Source organism: Nipponia nippon, unplaced genomic scaffold, assembly GCF_047370975.1.
Source record: "Nipponia nippon isolate SJK-2023a ecotype South Korea unplaced genomic scaffold, ASM4737097v1 scaffold_5, whole genome shotgun sequence".
Classification (NCBI taxonomy): Eukaryota; Metazoa; Chordata; class Aves; order Pelecaniformes; family Threskiornithidae; genus Nipponia; species Nipponia nippon.
Window position 1 is genome coordinate 27,012,790 of NW_028262369.1, and position 24,097 is coordinate 27,036,886.

At 39.4% G+C, this 24,097-nt stretch overlaps 1 protein-coding gene and 1 long non-coding RNA gene across 6 annotated transcripts in view; one reads left to right on the forward strand and one right to left on the reverse strand.

Annotated features, from left to right (window-relative positions):
- The window catches only part of LRP8 (LDL receptor related protein 8), a 192,731-nt gene extending 190,551 nt beyond the window's left edge, over positions 1 to 2,180 (forward strand). For all 3 annotated transcript variants that reach the window (XM_087730523.1, XM_087730524.1, XM_087730525.1), the window contains 2 exons: positions 221 to 393; positions 2,041 to 2,180. In XM_087730523.1, the coding sequence (XP_087586649.1) occupies positions 221 to 393; positions 2,041 to 2,079 (212 nt within the window). In that variant the 3' untranslated portion in view covers positions 2,080 to 2,180. The remainder of the gene's footprint in view (positions 1 to 220; positions 394 to 2,040) is intronic.
- A 2,709-nt stretch (positions 2,181 to 4,889) lies between these two features.
- On the reverse strand, positions 4,890 to 24,026 carry LOC148052094 (uncharacterized). Of its 3 annotated transcripts, XR_015698612.1 has the most exons (4): positions 23,880 to 24,026; positions 19,519 to 19,572; positions 6,212 to 6,364; positions 4,890 to 5,013 (listed from the first exon to the last, which is right to left on the reverse strand). It is a non-coding gene; the product is annotated as an uncharacterized LOC148052094 (long non-coding RNA). The 3 variants fall into 3 exon arrangements; XR_015698611.1 differs by lacking the exon at positions 19,519 to 19,572; XR_015698610.1 differs by lacking the exons at positions 19,519 to 19,572; positions 23,880 to 24,026 and adding an exon at positions 11,282 to 11,418.
- Between the last annotated feature and the right edge of the window lie 71 nt (positions 24,027 to 24,097).

A 24,097-nucleotide genomic window follows, 5' to 3' on the forward strand; every position in this document is an offset into this window, starting at 1 on the left:
TAAGCTGATTTGATTTAACCTTTGAAGGAGATCACACCAAAACGCCAGTGTAAATACACCCTTCCGACTTTCAGGGTTGGGGTGGGAAAGAGTACAGGAACTGTTGAAATGGGGAAAAGTAGCCTGGCTTCGAGAAAAGTGTACCAGGATGGATACCTACGTGGGGACATCCCGGCAGATTCACGCCTGGCTAACAGCCCTTCCTTTCCCCTCTCCTTAGTGGTCATTGGCTTGCTCTGCATGGGGGGATACCTCATCTGGAGAAACTGGAAACGGAAGAATACTAAAAGCATGAATTTTGATAATCCAGTGTATAGGAAGACAACAGAAGAGGAAGATGAAGACGAAATCCACATTGGACGGACTGCCCAAATTGGACATGTCTACCCAGCAGTAAGTATCTGAGGAAACTGCTGATGGAGAAGATTAATTTTGTTGAGAGTTTAGCTACAGAATTATCTCCAGCCAATTACAGTGTTGGTTATTTGGCATATAATGACAAAAACCAGAACTTCTTTAATAATCCTTGAATAGGCAGAAGCCTAAACTTCTAGGCAGCTCTTGCAGTTGTCTTAGAATATAGCGGTCTATATAGTAACATATTCTGTTTAAATGAAGAATAATTGTCCTAATTGATACACACAGTAAGCTAGCAAGTGTAAAGCCAGCTATCTCAAGAGCTCAATATGTGACAGCTGATTACTTACCCTCTATTGGATTCCATTATATCTGTGCTTAGACTGCTACCAAATGTCTAAACTGTCTTAAGGATAACTTGAGCTTCTCTACAAAACAAGTGTCGTGGTTTAACCCCAGCCAGCAGCTAGGCACCACGTAGCCGCTCGCTCACTCCCCCACCGGTGGGATGGGGGAGAGAATCGGAAGGGCAAAAGGGGAAAACTTGTGGGTTGAGATAAGAACAGTTTAATAACTGAAGCAAAATAAAAATAGAACAGCAGTAATAGTAATAATAGCAATAACAATAAAAACAAGTAATAATAGTACAATAGTAATACAAAGCCAGCGATACACTGTACAATTGCTCACCACCCGCCGACCGATGCCGAGCACGTCCCCCAAGCAGCGATCGTTGCCCCTCCCCCGGCCAACTCCCCCCACTCTCATACTGAGCATGACGTCAGGGGGTATGGAACAGCCCCTTGGCCAGTCGGGGTCAACCCCCCGGCTGTGCCCCCTCCCAGCTTCTTGTGCCCCTGGCAGAGCATGGGAAGCTTGAAAAGTCCTTGACTAGCATGAGCGCCACTTAGCAACTACTTAACACTGCTTAGCAAGAACCAAAGCATCAGTGTATCATCGACTTTGTTCTCATTCTAAACCCAAAACACAGCCCCATACCGGCTACCAAGAAGAAAATTAACTCTATCCCAGCTGAAACCAGGACACCAGGGAGAATATTTTCTGTATAATGTAACAGTGTAAAGAAGAGTCAGATTCCTCTGAATGAGGTTCTGTAAGAAGTTAAGGAAATTTGCCTTGGCGAGATTAAGCTTTACAAAAAGCAAACACTCATTTTGATAGCAAGTCCTGTGTATGCAGAAGAAAGAGAACCTGTTCTGCATAGCAGTTTGCCTCTAACGGCACCTCCTTCGAAGCAGCAGCCTGGTGAGGTGTGAAGCATTGGCAGTTATAACTAACTGCATTGTATTTTTAGAAGAAAGCATAAAGATCCATAAGTAATAAGTGAAGGCAATATAGCGTCTATAGGCAGGCAGGCACGTAGGTAATGCCCTATATTATCTAAAGATCCTGCTAAAGATCACACTGGAAGAAGGTGTCATCCCTTAGAAGGAACTTTAATTCACAAGTGAATTAAACTTTCCAACACCTCTTTAGTAACACTTGAGTGAGTGACCCCATTTGGTGAAAAGAATCAGATCAAAACCAGATTTCTGTCTAGGGATGACAATGAGATTTTTAACAGCAAATACAAGTTAGCAACAGTTTCAGAATTTGGTTCAAATGCGTCAAAATTCACAAGTCCCAAACTTTCTCCTCAAGGGTGTCTTTCTTCCTTCACAGCGTGTAGCATTAAGCTTAGAAGATGACGGGTTGCCATGAGGATGAAGTTGCTGCTCCAGACAACACACTCGGCAAATGTGCGCTGGATCACAGAACCGGCTTCTTCTTTTTAATCGTTATTTATGTTGCAGAAGGGTAACCACAAAGTTATAATGAACTGCAAACATCCAAAGGATGTGAGAGTTTTGTATGTATAATCTTTTATACACATCTTAACTTGTTGCACTACCCATTTGTGATAGTGAATAAGCGACAGCTGAGCTACTAACTCAATGTACATAACCAGCCAGGCTGAAGGTTCAGTAGCTACTGCTTTATTTTAAGACTATATTTATAGGTATTTTGTAAATATGTTGAATATGCTTTGTGGCTATCCATCAACATAAGTAAAACAGATTCTGTACAGGCAGTTTAGAAATATTTATTAACAAAATCTGGATTATAAGACCTGTTCTGTAAATATAGTAGAGGGGTGAGAGTATTTATTTTTTGTATGTTTGGCTTGCTGTGCATAGATTATCTGTCTATATATCTATCTAGGCTAGATAGATATACAAGCATATAAATATATACATATATAAAAATATATACATATATTTTAAAACTACTAGCGTTTGCAAAAATTAAGGACAATTAAATTTTTAGAGGATGTTTGAGAAGTTTGCTTTGAAATCTAAAGACCCTGAGTAAGAAAGAGCTGTACTCTAAGACACCTGACAAATGAAGCGCTCCCGTAACAAACAGAGCTCGTCTTTTCCGGACTGGCTCGTAAGGGTTGCTTCTACATTTTCCAGTCCATCCAGCAAGATTCATCTGCAGTGCTTTCAGCTGAAGAGCTATTGCTTACAGCATTTCAGGCAGGAGAAGCTCCTACAGCACCCAATTTTTTTTTTTTTTGGTTTTGTATTGTTACTTTTTACAGCTGGGTATAAATCTGATTTAGCTTGCTTGTTTGTTTCTAAGTTGTAAATCTCAATGCTTTTCCCCACTGGGAATCTCGCACCTCTCCAATTAGCTTGGAATTAGTAGAAATAAAGATTTGGCCATATACTTCCATACACCCAAAGCGAGCACTCTCACCTGGCTCATCAGGGAAAAAAAAAACACAATAACAAAAGTTAATTCCTTCCCTCCTTGCCCTTTTCCCCTGCTCATACTGATTAAGAGTCCAAATTTAGGAGATGCTATGGGGCCGCGTCTTAGTTCACCATATGCAGGATTCTTTGAAGTGCAGCAATTATCTTCCGGATTACTGCCAGTGGAACAACCTGCCCCAGGGCAGATCTCACATACCACAGAGCGGTTAAAGGAGGTGAAAAATTCACAGCCGTATCAATACCTTCGGCTGGGTCATCCCGCACCTCGCAGAAAGAAGTTTTTTCTCATCTCGTTCTAGAAGATGCCCAGGGAATTCTGGGTGAAGTGCATACACTTACCTACCACTGCCTAAGGGGCTAGCACCTCCCTGACCTGTACCAAAACCTAGAGAAGTCTCCCTGCCATTCTTACGTCAGTCCAAGCTTTTGTATTCAAGTGAGCAGAAGGAACTCGGCCTCAATAGGTTTGGGGTTTTTTTCCTTTTTTCCTTTTCTTTTTCTTTCTTTTAGAATAAATTCAGAGTGCAATGCGAGCTGGAAGTTCGTTCTTGGCTAAGAAAAGGAAGACAGTGTCTAAAGACCTAGTATGCATTACAAACATAATATGTACTCTCAAAATACTTCATGGCCTGCATAGACAATACATGAACAATCAAGCATCCTTCTATTCAAATTTTAGATTGAGATAGCCAGTCATTGTTTGAAGGTATGAAGCTCTGTTTCTACAAATCCATGCACTGTGTACATGAAGAGAAAAAACCGAGAAAAGGCTGTATGTGATAACACTGTAACTAACAGACGAATGTAAATATATTTGAAAGTTCTACAGTTTTGATACTTTTGTAAGAACACATACACACGAACAAACCTGTATAAACCATGTCGTTTTTTCAAACCACTGTAAATGAACTCCATGTGCAGTGTTGATTTCAACCTTTGCAGATTTATAACTACTGAAAAGTCAAACACCAAATTTGTTTTTTAAGAAAGTAATTATTTTAAATAATGGTTCAGATTGTTAGGATGATATTTAACATTGTAATCATTTCTGATCTCTGTCTTGTCATATTGAAGTTCTGTTAAAGTAAGTTCTTGCTTGGTGCCTTTTGTGTTTCAGTTTTTACGTTACGGACAAAAGGCCCCGGGAGGGGCAGGGGAGGGATCTGCTCTGTGTAACACTCGCTGTGCTTACATCAATACAGATGACTGAAAACCAAATGAACACATTTGTAAAACAGTGCACTGTTTCTAGAGAAAGATTAAATTTTTTTATCTGGGACTCTACTGAACTAATTACTTCAGCGTACAAATGCTCTCCTAGGCCTGGGACTGTACCATGTTTTGGTCTGAGTTTTCCTTAGCTCTGAATTGTCCGAACCCGAAGTGGGGCTTGGGAATGCTATTGTGTAACTCAGCTGTTCTCTGTACAGTTCCGCTCTGGAGCTGCAGTAGCTGCAGCTTCGCAATAGCAACACTGAAAGGAGTTCACATTCTGCCTGTAAATGAACAGACCATTTTGTTCTGAATTCTCTCTCTCTGCCGCTTTGGTTTTGGACATCTTCACATCACATGGAAGACAGTACCACCGGGTTCGTTATTTCCTTGAGCTGAACCATTGTATCAGTGATGCAACTACAATAAGTGAGTAAAACTTCCAGTGGTACACGTACACTAGTCCTTACCCAACGTGAGAAAATGTCTCAAAAGTGAATGGTGCATACAACAAAACTGGTGCAGTTTTTAACCCAAGCTGTTACGTGTTAGACTGTTCAAGGGCTGGGTGCAAACTACTCAATTTCTTTGTGCGGCTTTTGGTAAAGTGCATCTACAGAAGCTGGAAAACTTGTTACTGCCAAAGATGCACTCTTCTGCCATCCTGAAAGTAAAGACAGAAATACTGCTATTGTTGGAATCACAACAGGCAGTCTTAACTTGTTTTTTTTAAAAACACATACGAACAATCTCTTCTATGGGAATAAAGCTGAAGTGAGACCCACTGTACGAGAAGTACAATGATAGTGTTAGTTAGAGACACAAGTCAGTCAGAAGTAAAGGTGCAGGTGTCTCTTCCCCTTCTCTTGTAAAAATGAAATCCTAGGTAACAACCAAGGATATCGTGAAGGAGGAGGGACGACTGGAGGCGTTTTCTGAAATGGATGGGCAGTTCGGGTCCTGTACAGACTTAGGTACGACACTGCCCTGGGCAGAGAGAAGCTTGAGCAGGGAGGCAAAGACTTTTCTCCTTTTAGGTACTGCTGTATGTCTCCTTTGGTCTGTCTTCGTGAGACATCTACCGCATAACTTAACTTGAATTTTAAGTTATCAGCCAGGGGAATAAAAGTAGCCATAAATGCCAATATCCCTTGATATGTACCTCTTGAAAACCAAGACAGCCAAACTGCGCATCGCATGGCCATCCTTCTTCCTGCCCCAGGTAATTCACAGGATCTACTCAGAGCAGCACTAGGAATCAGAGACCTGAAGACACTACAGCCTTTCACTGCTGTGTGGTGTTATAAAGCCTTTTGAAGCAGTGTAGTTATTGAAAGTAACTTTCAGTCAATTTTTGTCCCTAAAGCTAACACTGTTCAGACACAAATAGCTATTCTCAAACTAATATGGACTTATGTACTGGTAAATATTGGTGGGTTAGTTTTCTATTTAACTGAAAATAGGTTTTTTCTTACTTTAAAATATTTCTCCATTTCAGTTTTAGCAGAGTAATATAGTAGCAAATAGAAAAACTGACAACAAAAACAGAAAAAAGTCTCTCCAGGTCTAAATAGAGAGGAAAGTACAAACGAAAAGTGTACGAGCCTCATACAAGAGTCCCAAACCCATCTGGGGCACTGAGGTTTGAGCTATACAACTATCTCCCCCCCCCCCCCATTTTTTCAACTCTATGCTGTATCAGCAATAAAATTCTGTTTTTTTTTTTTTTGTTTCACGTTTTTACACATAGCAACTGTACAGCATGAGATAATCCATACTAATACTGTGCTGCCTACTGTCATTAAGATGCTGTGTAACTACGCCTCTCATATATCCCCTTAGTGTTTGTGTAACTCCGTTACCTTTCTGCCTTCTGCAGGAGTATGTATGCATCCTTTCCTCACGCTCTGTTTGTTCTCCATCAAATTAGTCCTTTAACTTTGCGAAGCAGTTTTAAATCTTTCTAATTTTCATCCGTGCCTTCAAGAAGGGCGCTACAGCCCTTAGTAAAGTCCCTGCAAGAGAAAAAGGGGGGGGGGTGACTTTCTTCAGGGTAGTGACAGAGACCGAACTGGCTATTCCCAACTACATGCCATGTGCCTGGCAAATGGGTTACCAAGCTCGCTGCACCTTGATCTGTGGAAACCGAACTGCGCTAGCGCCCCTCGTTTCACTTGTGTGGCTGCAAGCGTGGACTCCCCAGCCAAGACGCAAGTCTCACAGAATCAAATGTTACACAGATAAAGACGAACTTGTGGCTTTTGATATCAGAGCAGCAGAGGCAGTAACACAAAAGATTGGCTTCACAAAAGATGACCTCACAACAGCGTCCCCAGAAGCGAGGCCATCTGCCTCAGGACACTGAACTTAACATTTCTCATACCAGCAGTGGTAGCATCTACCAGAGGAAGCCAACAAGCACCAGCTAAGGCAACATTCTTAGCTCTTACAGGAGGTTAGTAATGCCAACTCGTACCTGTACCTATGCATCAACAAGCAGAATGAGAATTAACATGATTTAAAACATAATCATCTTTTTCAAAATATTTGCAGCATTCAGATGTCACTATGTACCTCATTGGGAGAGCATTTTCGTAAGGGATTAGCTGCAGCTGCCTGCTGAGTTCTCCACACTATTAAGGAAACCATTGTAACCTTGTCACTCGTGATAAGGCAGCCATCTTAGCAGGGAGCTACAAGTTGAGCTAGAAGTTACGACAGCGTAACAAGCGAGTCTCCCTGACGTTTTGTCAAGCCATCCACGCAGCCAGGCCAGGGCCTACACAGGATTACAGCAAAGAGAAGGCTGAGCTGACAGCGCAGTTTTTTGTCTTCACATCAGATCAGGTCTTCAGCCCTTGCCTGCAGGCTACAAAGGCAGGTGGAAGAGCAGAGGTTGTTAACTGCAGTTCTCGGCCAGGTGCAGCTGAGGCCAAATAACGACAACACTTCACATTACCCTGTTCAGGATTTTATCTGCTGAGTGCCGACCAAGGAATTAATTAGTTCCAACTGCAGTAATTTATTTTCACACGTATGTTCCCCACTTGGCCTGAGCTGACAGCACAGCCATTCATTTAATTGAAGCCATTACACATACAGGATAATGGAAAGCCTTATGACCAAACAGTCAAGAAAAATCCCTGAATCTACGTATTTTGCTAATAAGGCACAGAGGTAAATAAGATCTAAGCAAAGAGAACACCTTGTAATAATGCTTAGAAGATAAACAGTACTTGGAAAGTAATGTTTAGGTCTAAGTTTTGATGACAGGAATTTTCTTACAAAGGCTAAGTTGACTTTTAGACTTCCTGTAATAATGAAAAACTGATGAAATTTTTGGAAATTTACATTATTAGCAATATCCAAAATGTGTGCCACATTTAAAAGCCTGACCTCATAAAGTGACTTCATATTACTTTGACACTAAAGACATCAGCGGCAATAAAAGTAATGAAGAAGTTAGTTAATAATCAAAACTTTTTCAAACACATCAGAGGCTGGAAGCCTGGAAAAGAGTGGGTGAGGTTAACAGAATCTGTTGCTGTAGAGGAAACTCATGGTGAAGAAGCATTTCTAATTTTGCATACAACCTTGATCTTCCCACCTTAAAAAAGGCCTAATGCAGCTAGAAAAGACACTGAGAGGGTCAGCAAGGGTAACTGAGGAAGATTTTACACTTCTCAAAGCTTCAACTCAGCAAGACACAACTGAGAGGACATCCAATACTTATGTATAAAATCATTAACGGTGGAGAGAAAGCACTAGAGCCTAATTATTTTTCTAAGTATCCATTACTAGCTACTATCAGACAGGAGATGGGGTAAATGGAAGTAGTCTGATCCAATATGACAGTCCTGATGATCAGATGAGTAATTTCTCATATTTGCTTTTCTTTCTTTTTTAATCATTGCCTTATTTACTATAGAACATGGACTATTTTTTTTTTTTTTTTTTTTTTTTTTTTTTTTTAGAAAATACAATAACTTCACAGACTTACTGTCCATATGAACAAAGCACGTCACGGACCTCAAAGGCAGCTCTGGTTCCCTGCGGAGCCACACCAGACGATTACACACCTTTCCTTCCTTTATTCCTTAATATTTACAGAAGAAGGAAAACCTTTGCAGTTTACCTCTTCCAGGCAACACCTGACGAAAAGCCTTTATCTCTAGGCTGCCATTAAGGTCACAGTAGCACTCCCACACCTGTGCCTGCCTTTCTGTTCCTCTCAGTTGCCTCCTGTGGCTCTTTTGGAGCACCTTTCTCCAATAAATACCTAATATCCCTTGTTTAAAAGGCAATATTCAGTAAAGTTGCTTTGATCACATCGTATTGTTCATCATACCCCTCTGAGCTGAATGAGAAAGATACTCCAGCCAGGATGTTTAACTGCCACTCTTCCTTTAAGACAGTCCTGTGAAACTGCAAAACTCGTTTATGAAACAGCAGCAGTCTTCAAAACAGAAGCATCATCACCCAAGAAAACACATGCAGAGTTGCTCAGGCACTAAAACTGACAGTGCTTAACAAAGAATTTAAAAAAAAAAAAAAAAAATCACTGTTACTAATTTCAAAATAGGTATTTTAGGAGGTTTTGTTTTCACACGGGCCTTTTTATTACCAATATTAGAATCTTAACAGAGCAAAGAGGAACAGCAAAATTTTAAGGGCAATGGACTTGAGAAAAAAAGAACATCTATTTACTAAAAGGAATAAAAGACAGACACAGTCTGTGCAATCTCAACATTACAAAACATGGTTGAGTATACACAGCAGAGATTCTAAACTGTGTAAAATTATTTTCATTTCCAAAACTGACAGATAAACATGAGCTTCCAAGAGCTGTATCACTGTACCATAAATACAAGCATTGTAAGAACAAGAAATTTGAAATAGTTGAGCTCGCTGAATAAGTTCATTCTGAGAATAAGTTCGTTCTCTCAACCATGTGAGATGCCTCGACAGACTGTCGCTTATGAGCACTGGTCTTTTTGCAGGAAAAGCCAAATTTCCAATCATTTTGCCCTTCTGGTGTTAAGCAGATGTGAGCACCATCTCAGTGTGGCGAGGCATGAACTCTCTAAACTACATCTCCCTTTGTTTCTTCCTTTTTTTTTTTTTAATTTTGGTGATTTAAGATCTACGCATTAAGAACTATCAGTAGGGACTCCGATCATGAATACCTACTTTGTCTCTTGCAGGCTAAGAGACAAACACCTAGGGCTTTGCCACACAATCCCAAACGACAGGTAAGGTTTTTTGTTTGCCTTAGCTATCACTCTTTGCCCAGGAGATAACTACAACTGAACAGTGATGTCTTAAGCGTTACAACTTACATGGACAACCACCAAATACAGAACATCTTGGTTTTTTCTTCAGTCATATTATCAGTTTACAGAAGCTCATGTAACTTCAATACATATGGCACCAAAACAATTACATCAGAGAAGGTACGATATTCAAAGTATGATCACTGGCCTAGATTCAGACTCCGAGTAATACAAATATACACGGATAGGGGTGCACCCCAAGCCTGATTTATATGCAACCTAAGATAAGCCATAGGCCCGTCTGTAGACCGAGCTGAATGAATTGAGAAGCTGTGACAGAAGCATCTAGTGATGATGCTGCATTTGGCTGTAGTACATTCCTCCGGACTTTGAGCTACACTATTCCAGGAATTAGCTACAGTTATGGTCTCCCATAGCAACAAGGTATATGGGACTAATTGCTCTGGAAAAAACAGCTGAACGGGAGCTGTACCTCCCCACAGCGAGCCCACCCAAGCTTGGTTTGCAGGAAACTGAACCAAGGCTCCTCCACGTGCACCTGAAATACAGCTTGATTTTAGTCAAAGCGTACTCCTGTTCACGGCAGCAGGTGCTTGGCCGTACCCACGCTGTTTCAGACCCTGCAGCAAGCCTGGCCAAATCAAGGGAGAATGGACTAAACCCACTAAACTCCCACCCAGCTTCCCCCATCCTCACCAATTTAGGAAGACACGAAAACTGGTAAATCTATGTCTCTGCAACAGGATAAGACAGGCGATTAGCCTTCACAAGCACTTATGTTTTATAATAAAAATGATTATTTATTAATTCTTAAGTGAAACAATGCATTGTTTGAGAACCATACCAGGACAGCCCCAGGTACCTACACCATAAAAGTGCTAGTAGGCTGTAACAAGTGTACGTGTCATCAGAGTTACGACCTATCTTAGTATCAACCGTTATTTTTCCAAGTACCAAGCACTGGAACCAAGCAGCCTATACACACACTAATAAGCATTCAAGATTTGTTAGGAATGGTCAAAACTTACCACAAGCAACCCCATAAGAACACATTCTCTTTAACTCCTCACCCCAGCCTCAAACAAACAAACAAATCCAGCCTAGATGGACTTCAGCATTAAATGCTCAGTAAGTTATCAATCATCCAAAACAACTAGCTGACAATTTCTGGTTTCCCATTGTGCCTTCAAAGCAAAAAGCTATTAGTGCTACAAAAGCTACAGAATACACTGAACTTTGATTCAATATCTCCCTTTTAGAGCGCACTCTACCTTCATAACAAGAATAAGGCCAAAGAGGAGTAACCTGCAGAGCGGGAGTCTACAGCCATACATTATTTTGATTAACCTTTTCTCCTTGGAGAAAAATCAACACACAGTGCTATCAGAATATTTATGTCATCAGATCCAATTAACATTAAATAAGATATCAGATTATATTCATACAGTACAAGCTACTGTCTTTACTTGAGAGACTTAGCAACATGGTTTCCCTCGGTCTGTTGAAGACGACTCCAGGTATCTCTTGCTCTTCTGGGCTACAGAGCAGCTCTGACCCCAGTAAGCTACCCTTTCTGAATCAAGCAGAAATTGTGCTGGTTGACGCTGAACTTATGCAACATCAGTTTTGTCTACTTACCCCTACCTCTGCAGCAGCAGGCCTCAAGTATCTCCTCTTCGCTGCCAAAGTTTTAAAAAGAAAGGAAATAAACAAAAACTGTCTAAATTATAATCCAAGTGTAAATAAAGTTTGCTTCCAGAGAGGATGAGAGGGACTGATAAAGAAAGAGCTTGAAAGGCGAGTGATCTGAGACCAATGGCAATTAGAAAGAAGCAAGGGACAGCTGGGCTGGAACTCTGGGAGGGGAATGACCACAGCTGACTCTTATTCAGATGATTTGATAATCTTCTACAGGAGGAATTTTAACCTCCAAGTACAAACACACAGGTGCTGCTGACAGAAGAAACGCAAGCAGCTATAAAAAAAAAAAAAAAATACACAGGACAACTTTTTATATGTGAATTCATGTCAGCCTTTGGCACCCAATCATTAGTACTAGCACTTAGTATAAAGCAAAAATATTTGGCAGTTTGAAAATTGTGCTCACATATAATTATTGTGCTGGCATTCACTATATTCAACAAGAGCATGCAAAGAACTGCATGGTAATTTCTGATAAAAAGACAGGCAACTCCTCAAGCCACTACTTCATGCTACTATGACAACACAGGAAGAACAAAGATGATTGCTTTCTTTTCTGCCACTACCCTAAAATTAAGCCTTTCCCCACTGACACTCATTTGGCTAACACCTCTGATTTGATGAGCATATTGCAGTAAGTCTTTTTTAGTTCCTCTTTAATCATCTCAAAGGCTGCTGGAGTAAAACTGAAGTCAGACAAATGGTCAGTGATCAGCTGGCTGTAAAGAAAATGCTACTCAGGTTGTAGAAGAGTGACATAAATTTCACATCAGACCTCGGTATTTTTAAACATTTTCATTTGATTTTCTTTCTTACTCCATGCAAAAAACCCCATTGCTTTACTCAAAAGACCAATTGTTTTGTATTTAGCCTTCTTTCTTCTACACTCATTCTTTTTATAATTCATGTCATAAAATCTCCACCCTAAACCATAAGTCTTCACCTCACTAACCTTACAGTTTTGGGGTACTTGGCAAAAAAAGCACACGGTTCTTTATGATATGCAAAACCACTATCCCTCTGTAGTCTTTAATACCACGCAAAACTATGAATTAATGAGTTGCAGTGTAAACCTAAGCATTTCAGGCTTCTGACTAATGTAGAAAATAATGTTCAACAGATGATTTGTTGAGCTCTATTAAGGACAATGTGCCGTTAGTACTTACAGGTAGCTTGTGGTTTAATCCTTTCACCCTAATGACCAAACTGTGCTCTCCAGCCACAAGTTTGTCCTCCAGTTTAGCGATACCAGCTCCATATGCTGGTTCTGACAGATTCAGAGAGAGGATGCTTATGAAAGTGTCTAGAAGCACCACACTACATGAATGAAAAAGGACATTATAGTGGGAATCAACATAGAAAAGAAACAAACATTCAAGTCAATAGTTCTAAGAACAAGTTGTTCAGGCTAAGACCTTGAAACACCTAGTTAGGTATTACTTTTTTCATTCAGAGGATACACAAGGATGTCTTGTAGTTTTTCTGGCATGAGAGTTAGAAATTTGGTATGCCAGAGAAAAGAAAAAAAAAGGTATCAGTGTATGATTACCAGCAGTATTCTCAAGACTGAACAAGGATAACACCTACCTTGAATAAAGAATTAATTTTCAAGGACTACATTAACTCTCAGTAAAATGTGTTTGCTGTATATTAACAATGCTAAAAAATGCATTAGAGGTAGCTGCAGAGAAGATAATTGATTCATAACTTGAACTGAAATGGAAGTGGCTGTGATAAAGTCAAAATAGGTATAAATACTTTTTATCACTTTAAGAAATCTTTCATGATGGTTAAAAATTGTGAAATGCCCCAGAGTATTAAAATCAAGCATTTCTATTAAAAATTCAAAACCTATATTGTTAAGGCCTGGTGAAATACAGGCTTTTAAAGATATTTCAAATAAATGATTCTCCCTTTCATGAAGCTCTTTAGTGATCTTACAATAGAACTACTATCCAATTTTTTACAACAGACAGTCTTGGTCAAAGGTTAGTGGGCATGCTACATAGGAAGGGTGTAATATATTCACAGAGTCACAAGCAGAAGACTATATAATATACACACACTTTACTGCTGCTCTGTATCAGTGTCTTGAACAGCTACACACTAGAGGTGTCTCAGTTTGTTGAACGTGCTGCCCACGGTTGACGGCCCGTTCCAGCAGAGGCTTTGATAGCTTTCTGTTCTAGCAGATTATTCTGATTACCATAAGGGCTGTAAGTTACTCTCATATTGAGCCAGCTGCACTAACACCTAGTACGCATTTCCTTTCTCCTGCAAAAAGATGCCATCTCCTACCTCCTCAAAAGATAACTACCGAGATACAGAGAAAATTAAATGAAAGAAAGGAAGTCTTTATTTTAACTTGCACTGGACATTTTAATTGGTATTACTTTATCAAAAACAATTTTCTCTCTTGGTCTGCAAGGCAGATTACAGAGAGATACTCTTACCTCTCTACAGACCTGTGAAGAAATCAGGTGGAAATGTACATTAAGCTGAGGGGAGGGGGAGGAAGGGGGGGAGAGAAAAGGAAAGGAAAGGGAAGGGGAAGGGGAAGGGAACTGCAGACTGCCAGCTTCCATTCGAGTATGCAGATACTTTCCCTCTAGACTGTTGTGTTGTTTCACCAACTTGCGTACTTTGAACTACGTTGAAAACTAAAGAGAACTTGGAATTGTAGTCACTTTGCATTAAGAACAGAAAAAGCCACCCTTCTGGTGAAAAAAGATTTAATGTTTACTCAGTTTTTACATTGCTCAAGTTTGGCATAATGTCTTTATCTGTTTCCATTATCTTTATAGATGCTAGTATTACCCCTCTATGTCAAAAGCAATAAAAAGGCCTCTTAAAACAATAACAAAAAAACCTCTTACAGTACATAAATGCTACATCAAAAAGCTTACTAGTAAGAACTAAAGTGTCATGCCACAGAATATCATTATACTAATAATGGTAATATAGTTTTATTTTGTATTGTGTCTCTGTGATTCCAGCTAGTATTTTCTGAGTATACGGAGAAAATATGAAGGTTTGAGGAGACAGAAGGGTCGCAAGGTTTTGGGTTGGGGTTTCTGACTTTTTTGGTTTGGTTTAACTACTACCAGTCTTGCGACCCCCAAACTGGTTTCCTCCTCCCAGATGCTTTCAGTCCTGAGATGCCCTCGTATTTTCTTAGTTAGATCTCTACTAGATATCGGGGAGGGGGGGTGGTATTAAAAAGAAAAAAGAGGAAATAGATGGAGTTGTTAGAAAGGCTTTCAGTTCTTGGAGCAGCTTCATGTTGAGAAGTTAGAGGTCAATGAAACAATAAGAATACCAATACTCGGTCACTGTCTTCTACTGACACTTCATCTTGAGACAGATAATGCAATTCACTCCCCTAAGGAAAGATACTAGAGTGGGAATCTCTTCAAGCTCTTGCACAGTGAACAAAACATGAAAAAAATCAATGTATCAGGCTAGCACAGCCAAGACATTCCAGTTTCTATAACCCAAATAAAACAAAGATATAATCATATGCAGGCACCTCTGATATACTAGACTGCATGACAAAGTACCCCCTTGGAGCTGGGTTGACTTGGGACAGGTGAAGTTAGGGGGAAAAAAAGAGAAAAAAATGTGAGAAAAAAATGCAAGGAAGAAAAACCACTTTGGCTTCAGCAGAAATAATGCCATTTTAATGGACCATGGAATATCAGGTACCCACTAAGAAGATGACCTTTTCTCCAGTACTGAAATAACAAAGCCATAGAACACAAACAGTGATAAACCAACTTCAACTTTACAAAATCAATTTATGTGAGAATAAAAGAACAAAAGACATGACCTTTTCTTTACTATTAAATAAACCAAATCCATTCTACTGAAGTCTTTTTGAACATAAGTTATTGCCTGACCTTTCTTACTCCATTGCAGGATGCAAAGTGATTGGGCAAGCATTTAAGCTTTTTTGTTCTTCCTAAATCAGAGTTTTGTGTCACCATAAAGGAGAAAACATGCACACCTTTCCTAACCCCATCACAGGAGCTTCTGTGGGGTACCATCAGAGATCTGTAACATCACCCTCAAAGTTGGGTCAAAGACCACAGAGGCCAGCAAGCCACAAAGGCTGGTGCTGAAATAGGAGTGGATATTTGGGCTAGGGGCCCAGAGGCCAAAACCAGTGAAGGCTGGGGTATGACTGGCCATCCAAACCAGCCCTGTATCTCCTCAGGATCCTACAACACACAAGTATCAGTTCATGGCCTGTACAATGAAGATCATTAAAAGTGAGATATGTTTATGGGATATTATATCTATTATGTCAACATTGAGATTATTATACCTAATACTGATACCATTCTGTATGCTATTCTCAAAGAACCAGAAGCACAAAATATATTTCCTGAAATTATCCTTTTCTGTGGTATTACGAGGAGATGAGGTCTTGATCATTTATTGGATTCTCTACACAAACTGTTTTATAAACAGCATGAAATCAAAATATAATGTAAACTAATGATAATTACATCATTAATGTAATGATAGTCTAAACATCATTTTACCTGTAATTTTTCTCTTGTGGGGGCAGTGCCCAAGTAATGTTCAACAGATGGATGTTGCTGACGGGAATAACTGCAAAATAGGTTTATTCATTGAAAATAGAAATGTGTTATTACTTCCAATCCTTTTAAACCCAAGAGCCGTCTGCGAGCAAGATATTTCATTTGATGTAGAAAAAAACATATGCATATGCATTTGCGTATGTGGCAATATATAAAAATACATACATTAATTCATTAAGCTGCCATCCACCATTCTCTTAAACCATTGTCAATAAGGTACTGCTTATGCACCATCCCCACACTTTAGCGGGATACACTTATAGTCAGAGTAATCCTGACTGACTAGAAATCAAGAATAATTTTCTGAGAGTCAAACCACTTTGTTATGAGATTTACACACAGAGAAGTAATTCCCTCACTTCTGGAAAGGGATTAGTTTGTTACAGTCAGTATCATCATTTTCATCTTGGTTTGGGTTTCAATCCTCCTATTTTCTATCACTGCAAAATTGCCAGTAACATGAAACAGAACCAATCTGATGGCTATTAGGGGCAGGAGCGGAGTTATGCACAACAAAATAAGACTCTTGGAAAAGATGACCAAGAACTCTTTGAGATCAGGGAAAGTGGACAGGAGAACAGCAGAACAGAATTGTATTGCCTATCTATAAAATAACAGTGCTCAAAACCCAGAATCTGAAATTATATGCCCCCATGCAGTATAGAAGGGACAGTCTTCTGCCAAAAAAAAAGTAGAGAAGGTGGAGGGTATAAATACTGGTTACACTTACAGATGAAGGATAAAGAGTATCGGTGAGCAAAGATGCACAAGGGGGCCTATGACACTGCTAATTTCAGGGCCCACCTATCTCTTGCTTCTAACAGCTATGAGACCCCTGAACAAAAGTCACAGGGTACTGTGAAAGGGTACGTTTACTGATAAAGCAGTCTTTTTCTGGATAAAGAAGAAAAGGGTTGCCATGGCAACCCTGAATGAATTCAGCACATCACCTGCACATAAAGTCTATCTGCAAGGGCTGTCTTGAAAGTTGAGGGTTTGTCTGCTGCTTACTAGGGATCCCTAGAAATTATACAAAGGCTTTACAAATAAGGATTGCACAGGAAATGGATGATACTTTTGCATCCACCAGATCAAAGACTGCACGAAGGTACAATTACCTATGTAAAGGGAAAGCAATGTATTTCTCTTGACATAAGTTTTCAAATGGACGTAGAGATTGGAAAATCTGACGCGTGCAGGGGACACGTAAGGCCTGGCAGTTTTCTGTGAGAAGAGAGGACATGCCAGAGGTCTCTACCGTTCTGCTAATTAAGCCTTACGTTTGGATCTCCTGGTCTACTAGACTAGTTTCCTTCTTTATAGAATAAGGGAAAAGCAAAGAACTAAATATTGGAATCAAAGATGTTGGAAGAACCTAAGTAAGTTGTTTAGAGAAGATGACAAGCATAAGAAAAAAATGAAATGCGAATACAATTTAAAAGTATGCAGAAACACAAGTTAAAATGTTAGAAAGAAATAAAATTCAATTCAGCTTCTTGTCAAAGTGTAACAGAGAATATGAGGTCCATTCAGAGCAGCATAAGCAAGTCTCCAAAGGTAAAATTTAAAAGTTTCTGTTGTCTATGCACTGCCCCAGGTCTCTCACGTCTGTCAAGTTTGGGAAATTCTGGTGTGTCAACAGGCTCTCTCAGATGATCGAAACTTGGATTTGGTAAACTACTTCAAATAAAAGAAAAAAAATAGCACAATGTTTATCAAAGACAAAGCAAGGCCACATGGAAGCAAGCAAAAGTTGCTTAGTAGCCCAGGTCTGAAGTATCATCCTGAGCAGCTCAACGCAACTGTCCTTTCAAGTGACATTGACCGGAACCTGGACATTCCAATTAAAAAGGTAAAATGTTCAACACTCCTTTGACTATTTCCACAGACATAGAGCCCTTTTGTAGGCATAACCCGCCCCTATAGGAAGGTCATGGGCTAAAGGTTAAATAAATACCTTTGCTCCCTGCCACTTGGGGAACCTTCAAACAGTTCGGCAGAATTGTTTGAACAAAATCAGCTTCCACAGAAATACATGAATAGAATACAGCACTTGGCTAATTTCTAAATGAAGAGCTTGAAACATGCAGTGACATACAAGACCTTCTTTCTTACATAATACCAACATTTTGGGGGAACTACTTAGAGGACAATTCACAAGGCTAACTTCAGTCAAGATGTGCCAGATTCTTTATGCATCTCAGAAGAAACCACTGGAGACAAGCTTCCCCATGTCAGCCCTCATAAATATCTGTGTAAAATTTTGAAGTGAGAATTAACACACATCTATTTTTAAATAAAAGCAAATAATATTTTGTGTAAGTTGAAGCCACAGGTCTACCATGAAAAAAAAATTAAATAAGTAATATTTATTTTTTTAAATTATTTGTGGAAATAAACTATAATGAGGTGGATTCCTCTGTACCGCACCCCTGTTACTCTTCAAGGCTGGCAGTTGTAATACACCGGACTACGCACCAACTTCTAGCATTGCCAAACCAAACAGGTTAGAACCAAACAGATTCATATGGGGGCTGACTTTTCAAATGAGAAAGTAAATTACATGATAAACTTGCATTTGCCACAAAAACAATCTACAGAAAAAGTAGAGAATCAAAATCAATAAGCTTCATTAAAATTCATAAAAAGATTCACATAAGAGACAGAGCTGATCTCGTCTGAGGACAGGGGGATGAACATGGCAACTATGACAGTCCCTATCAGTCCTGTTTTCTATTAATTTCCATTAATCTTCCTCCTTTTCAGACACTCATTTACATATCTGAGTCTATGCTAGGCTTAGGATTTTTTTCTTCTAATACGGATGTCAATACACCGCATTTTTGTTTACTTAGTCATCTCCAGTGAGTATTGTCTCGTAAGGAAGGATGTGCGTTTTCAAAGAATGTCTTTCAGTCAATAGCTGGTAACAGCAGCATAGCACAGCAGGGAAAACCTTACCTCAGAGAGTAATAAGGTCATTTTACTTGGCACCAAAACAGCAGATGTTACTTCTTACAGAGCTGTATTTTTAACCAAGTAGATAAAACTTACCCATATCGCAATTTCAAGATACAAAACAGGATGTCTTTTCTAAATAGTATATTACAATGCATAGCTTAGTATTAACATAGAAACCCACAGACAGTTTGTCTCTAACGGATGCAACGGACTGCCGACTCAGCTATATTTTGATACTAATTATCCTTCACACAATGCAGAGGCATAGAAATCAACATTCTTCGAAACTAGAATATAATTCTCTTCCCAGCAACTAAAGAAGTAACACAGGTATAACAGGGATCTACGTGCAAAGTCAAGATCCACACCATGGAACATATTAAATGCTATCAAATACATTTTAAAGAAATATTTTATGAATTTATTAATTCCCAAAGATTATATTGTCTTAATTCAGTCAGTGAAAGTAGTTTCCTCGATAAGGAATCAATAAGAATTAAAGCCTCTGTAGATACAAGGAAAAGCAAATGCATAAAATTCTGCATGTTTAGAACATAGTTTCACAACTTACAGACATGGAAAATATCAGAAAAGAACCTGACTTACTCGGAATCTGTGAAAAAAATTCTGTCACCCAATTCTCCAAAGTGTTCAACATTTCTAGTGAAGAGAAAAAAACAGCAGAAATACAACTACTTCAATGGCATAAGCAGGTTTTCAGAAAAATACAAAAGATTCATAAATCTTGCAACCTTAAAACTAAGTTAAATCAGGGATCCAAAGTAGGTTGATTTATTAGAGCTTTCTGCCAGCTTTTACTGACATGAGAAAAAAACCCAAACAAACAGAAATATTCAGAGGATGTTTATCCGATTTCTCCCATTTTGCCAACTCCCATGGATACCTGCTCCCCATAGGTCAGAAGTGAAAACCATGTAAATTTTGCTCTTCTTAAAACAACAATGCCCCCCCCAAAGCCTTATAAACCAGTATCAGTATCAAGATTTGATATGCACATTGTTATATTACAGTCCTATCATATCTAAAATAATAATGCTACAAATGTGTACTGATAGAGATATTTTCTTCAGAAACAGAACAGTTACTGTTTGTATATGCTTTTAAGCAGAATGAAAAGAACTACAATCCACACATTTCTGTCTTTCACAAATACAACCTTAAGCCAATGCATTCAAGCATAGCATGCCTTTTGATTATAAATGTGTCAAGATAACCCAAACAGCACTGTGGTAGCAATACGCTATCTATTGTAATGCCATCAAACATGACATTTATTTTCAGAAGACAAAAAACCTAATACACACACAGCAAAAAAAAACATTTTTATCTCACCCATAATATGCATTCATCATAAAATATGTTAGAATTAGTATACAGAACTCAAAGACCGTTGACACCTCCCGGATGAATTTAAATGCAGGTTCTCAGGATAACTCATATTCCAGTTTGCCCTTCCTTCCAACACAGTAATTTAAACAACAAAGCATTAGCACTAATAGTCCTGAAAAGGCTTATAAAACAATTCAGACAATTAAAGTAGAGTCACTCTCTCACAAAAAAAACCCTCTGAACTTGAAGTCAAACCAGACAGTACTTAAGAAGAACATACAAAATTTATACTTGGCATTATCTTTAGATTGGACAATGAAGTTCATATAATAAGCAGGGTAATAGTTCTGCCAAAAATCCTTCAGTCTGGTATAAATATGAATGTTACTTTTTTTAGGCTCATGTTTTAATTTCTTTGCACTACCTGTAAATGTTAAGAAAGCAGTTGGTTAGCTATTTCTGTATCAGTAGGACTCTTCTACTGAAGAACCAACTTTTATACTTTATAGAATGGAAATTCATAAAGAATGCTGAATGCAACTGTGAATATTCAAGCCCAAAGATATGAAAAATAATGAATCCTTTTTCACATTTATATAGCTACGACCAAGAGTCTGCCTAAACCCAGGAAACTATGGCCAAGAAATCAGTAATTTTTAACCACTTATTTTAAACGGCCTTTGACATTCCAAAAGAACACTCTCTTCTTGAATGAATACACTCTGGATACTATCTACAGCCAGTTAAATTGTGAGAGGACTGGAGAAAAACCTCAAAATTTTATGAGAAAGGTGCCATGAGTGACAGAATGACAGACAGGTAGGTTCATTGTGATGGGAATGATATGGGGACCTTTGATTCAATAGCCCAAGCCACTAAGCCCAGAAGGATAGGCATGACTTTGTCCCAGTCATTTAGACAGAACTCACCCCAGAAAAACTTTCTCATCAGATGTCCAGGTCTGGCAAGGCTCCCTAGTGGTAGCTCCCATCTGTTTGTATCAGAGGGCTTTGCTAGCTGGTACTCCGTTAGTTTTAAAGAATTAGAACTGTATTAAGTGATAATATTCCCAGAAAAGGACAATACTATTTAAACAAAGATTCACACTGTACACGGAGTGGCACTGAAAGTGCTTCGTACCAGACAGACGAAACAGCAATGACCCGCATCAACTTCCTACAAGTGCTAGAAGTGGACAGAGAGTAACAGAATAAGGCAATATAACCACATTAGATCTTTTTTACATGGAAAAACTCAGGAAGAAGAAATGGAATAAAGACATGTAAGCGTTTGATCCTTAAATGCTGTGAGAGACTGCAACTCCAATTTTCCTTTTAACAGGAAAAAAGGACTCCCAACATTTTCTGCAAAACGCTGAGCCTCTTCTTATGCATACACTTAGGAGTAATATGCATAACAGGCTAAGTACTAACTTTTTTTAATTCACAGAAGTTGAGGTCTCTTTTACTGTAACTGCTCTAGTGGGAATATGGCACCCAGAGAGATTGAATGTTAGGAAGCTGTAAACGGGAGGAGTCTATGAGGCTGACAGAAAGTCATTTAATTGAATTAGTGTAACATCAGCCTTCCTTAAACAGGAGTGAGTGTAGTATGTGAATATCTTTCACATGTGCCAGTCCCTTAACCATGAGAAGCTAAACTGAAGTAAACTAGACATAAATCCAGGCAAAGTGCATATACTAACTTCCTCATGCAGTCCAGCTTTCCATTACAGTTCTGACTTTGCCTCCTAGCATCTCAGCTGTGACCAGAAAAGACTCATGTATGTTCTGAAGTCAAATATATCTTCCAGTCAAACCAGGACAGATTTATTATTTCCGGTATTCCTGACCATAATGTAAATGCAAGAAGAAAAGGGATTTATTTTAAAATTTACACTCTTAAACCTCTCTTCATCTAGTGAAACTTCAAAAAAAAACCTTTACAGTTCCTTTAGTGAACATCTTTAACCTAATGTTATTTCAGTTCGCCAAACTTCTGTCTTGTTGCATTAACACCTTCTGAGGTGCTTCTGCGGAGTTTGCTTCAAAATGAACCATAATTCTAATTTTCTAACAGAAAAAACTCTGACTTCAAAAGATGTCTTCATTTCTGTAATGGCATCTGGCAGAACTCTGAAGACGTCATTCTATTAACTTGGAACTACAGGTAAAGATTAAATTTACTCTGCATAAGCACAGACAACATAGCATGTCACATCATACAGAACAATCAAACTACAATACAAATGCAATGAGTACTGCCATATTAGACTTAAGAAGTGCTCTACTTCATCATTTTGCTGAGTTGTACATGTTTAGTTTTTAATCTTTATTCATAAATAGATTTCTCCAGGCTACTGGCTACATTGTCCCTCAATATCCTCCAATTCCCTTGGGAAAAGAACATAAGAAAAGCTGTCTAACCTAGGCAGAGGAGAAGGAGCTTGACCTATTACCACACAGTGAATGACACTAGGAGTCCATTATCTGTTCAAGAGTGATCCTTAAATATCTCACCTCCCTCTACCTATCTTTTTATTTTCTTCTCTCACTCTTGATGAGTCTATAATAAATTGTTCTTTATTCTGTGTGTGCCCAGTGAATAGTGTCTTTAGGTCCAAGCAAATAGTAATTTAAGTTAAACGAGACAAAGATGCAATTTCTTGGCTCCATTATTTTAATGCAATGAAGTCCTAAAATATATCCAAAGTAGCTATTTAACCCTAATTTATGAGTGCCTAGATTTAAACATTCATATTTTTCCAGAAAATTACTGTATTGTGTCTCACTGCAATAATTTATGTTAAAAGAAATCAACCACCAATCCCAACATTTTTTGGTTTTGACTGTACTAGTGAAAGCTTAGAGCTCCTACACAGTCAGAAGAGAAAGCCAGATGACAAAACATACAGGGCTCCTGAAAAACAAACCACAGCCAAATCTGACCTATCAATGGGGGGCTGAGTCAGTTTACATATGAATTATCTCCAGATGTGGACACCTAGGGCTTTCCTCCACACAGAATTAACGCAGATCAAAAGGTTTATTTGATTATTTACACAGTACCATACCAAAGACTATGTTATTTCCATGGACTGATTAGATCTGGAAGCAGTTCAGCTATTTCCACTCAGCTCATAATACTAAATATTGCCAGATTTAACCTTGCTGTAACTCTCAAGTAAGCAGAGTGAGCTTCATTAGCCCTGCACTAACTGCCTACACCTGGGATGAGATGCAGCACCACCTAAATGAAATCAAGTTCATCAGCGTAAAATCCATTTTCAATAGTACCACAGTACAAAATGTCCTCCCTCATTCAGTGTCCTCAATAAAAATTGTCCCTTCTTGTGATCAGCACAAGAGATACCCTAGTTCTAAATTTTCCTTTCAGAAGGGACTATTTTACAAAAAGGCACGTCTCTGGCTATTTCCTTTCTCTCAGCAGTTCCCCAAAGAGCAGAAGTTGCAAATATTACTATGAGAAAACAGGTTTGCGTCAGCTGCCCGGGCTCCAGGTACCCCAGGGGGAGCCACCTTGCCGAAGGCCCAAGCCTTTGCCCCGGGGAAGGCGGTGGGCGGGGCGGGGCGGGCAGGTGAGGCGGCGCCCCTCACCTGTTCCGTTCCGTGTCGCTAGGGGACTCGGCGGTGTCCGGGCCGCCCCGGCTGAGTTTTGGCTGAGGCCCTGCCCTTCTCCCGCCGCCCCAGAAGGAGCGGGAGCCGAGCGAGCCCAGCCGAGCCCAGCCCAGCCCTCCCCTCACGGGCCCGGCTGTAGCTACCAGCGCCCGCCAGGGGGCGGCCGTAACCACCGCCGCCGTTGCTGCTCCGGCTCG